General features: G+C 46.8%; 1 protein-coding gene across 1 annotated transcript in view; it reads left to right on the plus strand.

Moving 5' to 3' along the window:
• The window catches only part of LOC119401286 (nose resistant to fluoxetine protein 6), a 61,096-nt gene extending 56,017 nt beyond the window's left edge, over positions 1 to 5,079 (plus strand). The window contains exons 13-15 of the mRNA XM_037667979.2: positions 2,563 to 2,755; positions 4,174 to 4,316; positions 4,711 to 5,079. Coding sequence (XP_037523907.2) covers positions 2,563 to 2,755; positions 4,174 to 4,316; positions 4,711 to 4,989 — 615 coding nt within the window. The 3' untranslated portion in view covers positions 4,990 to 5,079. The remainder of the gene's footprint in view (positions 1 to 2,562; positions 2,756 to 4,173; positions 4,317 to 4,710) is intronic.
• Positions 5,080 to 6,000: the final 921 nt, after the last annotated feature.

Consider the following 6,000-nt stretch of genomic DNA (forward strand, 5'->3'; position numbering starts at 1 on the left):
ATCACGTTACTCATTTCATGACAAGACAGTCATATTCGCCGAACTCTCTTACCCCCCCATGCCAATCTTGGTCGACATCAAGTTAAGGCGGCGATCACGAGAGCACCCAGACGTAGGCGGCTAGATAGAAAGCGCAGATAGAAACGCTTAAAGTGCCTTAGGTTTGCTAAGAAATGCTTCGCATGTAAAATGACCACTTTTTTGGTAGCTTATACGAAATTCTCAATCGTTAAAGTTGTCCCGAGTAGAAAATTTAAGACAGCTGTGAGTGTTCCTAACCATTACGTCGTTTATTATTACACCACCTTCTCTTCTAGTTGTTCAATGCTTGCCGCGAAATGTTTTTTCTACGTTTTTCGGGTTGCCAAACCTTCTTCTTTCGTTGTTGTTGTGATGCAGGCCATATTTCGCTTCTTTTTGTTATGATGCACCGCGTACTCTAAATCTTTGTCAAGGCATAGTGTCCTGACCAGCTGTACGATATGACTAAACTGAGAAGCCTAGAGTCGTTCAGTACAACCGATTACAGAGCCCGAACACATGACCGATTACAGAGCCAGCTCTTATAGTGCTGCATAAAAATATGCCCTAGACACAGGTATGACGTGCACAATAATTATGACCTCGAAAGCAGACGGCTGTGTCGTTCTAAACATATATAATCCTGACTATTATTATTTTCTTAACGAGAGAGAGCTTTCCTTCCAGGAATTACCTCTCTCAAAAAAAAAGAAGGAAAAAGAAACTAATTAACGGCAATGAGGTTAAGGCAGATCTGCAAACTGAACCATGACCGCGTTGTATGGTAAAGCACGTCGCGGCACACGTGTTTCTCAAGATATGACCATCATCCTTGAAGCCTTCGTCCTCGACGTAAGGAAGGTGCCTTCGTATTTGGAGCGTGAAGGACAAAAACGATGTAGAGGCGCTAAATGTCACTGAAAATCTCGAACATCGATACACCACCCACTGATTTCTCACTTTGGGGATCCGGCAACACCGTCGCATTGTTGAAAACATTCTGACAGAGCCCTCTTTGTTACTCCGTTCTCACAATCCACGCACCGAAACAGCGAATATGCTATTACAAACAGGAAATGTATTTAGAAAACTTTTCTCTTTTCTCACAAAGCGAGCTTAGTCTTATTCTATTAATTATAGGGAAACAGCGGCTGTGTTGTATGCCTCTATTCCGTGTCTTCTCTCCTATAAGCAGGTTATGCCCAACAACAGGAGCGCATTATGTCATGGCACTTCTTCCCTGCTGAGGGATAGCAGGTTCTAAAAAAATGAAGCTCACGCCTGCCTATGGAATCCTGAAAATCTAGACTCCCGTAATCATTGACACGAAATCGCACTGACTCGAATAGGCCGTCGTGGGAAACACTGACATAAATTCTTATTGACCACTGAAAAATCAAAGCTTGCCCACTGGTTGCTCTGCAAGAGCTCAGCCATCTCGTCGGGATTCTTCGTATGGAAAGAACCAGTAACCTTACATTCCACTTTTCTAGGAACAAGCGCTGACACTTTGTTGCTGCGGTTTCTTGTCACTTACAATGGACCTGAAAGTAACTTCCAGTTCGCGTGTTTTCTTGCCGTCAAAAATACGCTTAGGATATGCGTTTGTGCCAGCCACACAGTTTTGCCGGATCTTTTATTACCCTTGTCACAGTTCTATTCACATGCGAAATTCTGCAGAACTGCTTGCTTCGTTATGGCGCAGTAAGACGCACTCGGAAAGACAAAGAATACCCATGTCCTTGTTCGCGTCTTATATCTTCAACCCATTGTCCTTGAAGAGTTTCACAACAGACTGCTACTTCTCGCCCCACGTGACGGCTTCCCTCGGGGGCGCCTGACCAATCAGTTCCCTCCCCTCAAGCCTGTAGGCTTAATAGTTGCGATCTTAGTGGCATGAACGACACACTGCAACACTTTCTTCCTTTCCCACAACGCGCCAAGATGCAGCTGTTCGCTTTGTCCTTGACAACACTCGGTAATCAGCCGGTGCCTTAGGGCGTTCTCTTGAACTTTCAGCGCCATAATCCGAATCCTTGAACACGCAACTTGACGCACGGGTGCATAAGTCCATCAGTGGTGCGCTCCATCTCTGCTTTGTTTTAATCAGCACTCCTCATTATCCGCTTTCTCGCTCCTTCCGCTACGTAAGCGCACTTTAGGAGAGTAATGAAGTGTGGTCATCGTACCAATAAACTGTAGTGGTCATGTGTATGTTATGGAAAACTAGGGTAGTCTACACCCGGCAGAGCTGTTCTTCTAGTCTTGAATAAATTACCATTGCCAGCCGGGGTATGTTAATCCTTACAGTATCTTAAACAAGCAGGCCCTCAAGCACGTGTACTGAAAACGTTGGATCGACTACGCATATTCTATCTCTTCAATATGGATCCAGTCTGTAGTGTGGCGCGAATAGCCCATCTCAAAAGTGAGTTACCTACTTCGGAGGCTAGCGAAAAAACTTCATCAAGAAAGCAACTCTGAAGCGAAGCCCCTTTCAGCCACTAATACAAGCCGCGTGGCTGCGCCACCGGACCGCAGCCTGTGCAGGCACTGTGCTGGTGCGCTGCGACCGCGTGCAACCTGGCCATTGTGTTCGCGCCACACAAGTGGTACACGGACCACACGTACTCCATCGAGCGACCCGAGTGCTTGCTCTTCGCCGCCCTCCATCGTGTCGCCTGGACACTTGGCGTCGCCTGGCTTGTGCTCGCCTGCGCCACGGGCCGCGGAGGTACGTACGCACACGCAGTCGTCTCGGGAGCAGGGCTATCTCACGACTCTACATTGCGAACGCTGTCTTTGCAGCAATAACCGTGGATTAATTTTGATCGCGTGGTTATAAAGCACATACTATTTACGTATTCTGCGTTTCGCCTTTAGGAAATGAAAGAGTTCCTACGAGAATAATTGTACGTCTGCAATATATAGAGAGAGGGGGGAAGAACGGATATAAAATTTTCTTCGCAACCCTACAAAGGGAGCAGTGGAGTCACTTGGGACGGAGAGGCCGAAAGAAGAAAGTAGACAGACACCGATCACATGAACACTGTCACAGATGTTCATTGCGCTCGTTCAGAATGCGCGATCCCCGCGAACGATCCTGTCAATGAGTGTTCAGTATGTTTCTGAAATAATGAAGGTACACGTGGTGATGGATACTTCTTCATATATTTAGGTTACGCCAGACTTCTTCACGATTGCAATATAGTGCTGTGTCGGAACAGATGCGCCCAGTGCACTTGCGGCGCAATTTCATTGTGAGGCACTCCGCAGTGGCGCGCTCCGGATTAATTTTCGTCACCTGGTGTTCTTTGATTTGCCCCTGAATTTAAGTACACAAGCACTTTTTCATTTGGCCTGAATCAAAATGAGGCAGTCGCGGCATCGAGCTCAGCAGCACAACGCCATAGCCACTAGGCTACCACCGCAGACATTGTTAACGTACCTCACCTCGTTTGACATGGGGCTCTGTATATGCGGGTAGGTTATTCAAGTGTGATTACGCAACGGTGTTAAGATTCTGTGCCTTACCTTTATTGGGATAATCGAGACGCAGCAAGTGGAATGACAGAAAATGAATAGCAAGAGCCGCAAAGCTGCGTTATGATAACATAGTTTAGGATTCATGAGCATTCAGGATTACCTCATGTGAACTGTAAAAAATTAGGAGCTCCTTTCTTTTATATGATACATGGAGTATGATAGCGGCTGGGTAAACTTGGAACGGGTTCAACTACATTGAACTGCTTGGACACTCTCCACTAACGTATAGTGATGCCAACGACTGGTAAGGTGTGTTCTTACAGGGAACGAACAAAAGTTGTGAACACTGCAGGTTGTTCATCAAATGACGGAGTAAACAAGATCAAGTTCTGTAGGGTCGGCTGTATACGAGGCGAGATGCCATGTTATTAGTTCTCCTGCAGAAAACCTTTTTTTTTTTTTCTAGTCTTCGTTGTTGTGCGAAGGTGTAGTTGCAAACTTCTCAGCTGCTCGATTTCATTGGTTTCGACGTACCTACAAAAAAAAAAAGAAATTAAAAGTACGAGCTTCATTCTCGGTAAAAACGGCTATCGTCGATGACGAATCAGGATTTCTGATTAGGCACGCATATGTGAGTCCATTCACTTCCAAGTTCGCCTTGTGCAGGCATCGTGATGTCGTTGCTGTCGTGGCCAGCGCTGGTGCCCCTGAGCCGGCTGTCGTATGGAGCGTTCCTGTCACACGTGGTCATTTTGATGGCGCAAGTGATGACCAGCCGGGAGAGAGTCGCCTACACCTACATTGTCAAGGTGTGATATTTCATGGTGATCTGTTGAGACGCGCAGGATAGAGGGCACACTGAGTGCTAACCCGTGCGGGAGGCCGCGCGTCTTGCAGTCATGTACGAAATCTACCTTAAGGTGTACAATCATCGACCTCCATTGACTTTCGAACAAAATGATAAACTGGACAGTGCTTCCAGAGCTATATATATATATATATATATATATATATATATATATATATATAATATATATATGTGTGTGTGTGTGTGTGTGTGTGTGTGTGTGTGTGTGTGTGTGTGTGTGTGTGTGTGTGTGTGTGTGTGTGTGTGTGTGTGTGTGTGTGTGTGTGTGTGTGTGTGTGTGTGTGTGTGTGTTTCACCCCGTTGATGTCAATCCTCACCAACACTCCTTTCTAAAGACGATGAACTACCTGGCGGTGGTGATGGCGTCGTACCTGTGTGCCTACCTGCTGTACCTGTTCTGCGAAGCTCCCGTGGCGACGCTTGAGCGTACGCTGCTGGGAGGCATCGGAAACCCGCGCCGAGGCTCTCCTGTTGCCGCCTCAGGCCTGACCGTGGTGGTCCCCAAGGCGGTGGATCAGCATACCGGCTCCGGCCTCTGCGAAGTCCCGGCTAGCTTAGCCGCACCTACGACGAACGGTGCGGCCGAAGAGTGCACCCAGAGGAGTCATCTCTGACCTGTTCGTCTCGCACCAGCTCTCAAACATGCCAAATAGGTGCAAAAGCTTATCAAGCAGAACGCTGCGAGAGAGCGACAGGAGCGGCCATTACGAATTACATATTAAGTGGTGAGCTCATTCTTGGCAGCTGTCAGCGGGCTGTAAAACAAACTGCGGCTTGTATGGCGCGGCTACTTCACGATAACCTGTACGTTGTAGCCAGGTTTGCAAGCGAGCGAAAGCAACCCAACGGCATCAACTCATGCATGAGCTAAGGATGGTTCACTATGGCCGCCGACGCTGCCAGCCAATTTCCGACGCTAAAGGGGATGGAAATTTTAATAAGAGTGTAGCGGCGTCTAGAAATGCAGAAGGCGGTCTGACCAGTGCCCAGCGCGCGAGTTTTATTTATATATTGCAACTTTTGTCGCATTAGCGTGCCACGACTGGCCGTACGGCCAAGTTCTCTGCGTAATATGAAATGGACAGTCGACAGGATTTTAACTTGGAATCGACAATTTCTGCAGTGAAATGTTTGCGTACGTGATGTCCTTTTGTACATAAATGTCCTTCTGAACTTGAACTGTGTGTTTTCATCTCCTCAGTGTAGTAAACTTATGCTTGGGGCAATTAGAGCTGATAAAAAAAGAAAAGAGTGCCAGGTAGAGCGAGCGGTTCCCGAAAACATAATACTATAGATCATAACTGGGCATCTATAGTTCGGGCAATGCTACACCGAAATTCAGTAAAATAATGCACACATTCCGCGCTAGACGACGGTCATGCAATATACATGTAATGTTCGCACAACTCACCATACATGCTTTTTTATCTAAGTACAAAAACAAGCTATAACAATACCCATAAGAAATACGGAGCACTGCTGAACGTGTGGAGACCTGCGGCAGCTGTGTAGTATGTCTGAAGCTTGTTGTGTATATATGCTTCCTAAAGGCATAAAGGGATAACCTGTGCGAAAAACGTTCCTCGGTCTTACCTCACAAGACCAACGTGTTGAATGTGACCGTG

This window comes from Rhipicephalus sanguineus, chromosome 1 (assembly GCF_013339695.2).
Source record: "Rhipicephalus sanguineus isolate Rsan-2018 chromosome 1, BIME_Rsan_1.4, whole genome shotgun sequence".
Taxonomy (NCBI): Eukaryota; Metazoa; Arthropoda; class Arachnida; order Ixodida; family Ixodidae; genus Rhipicephalus; species Rhipicephalus sanguineus.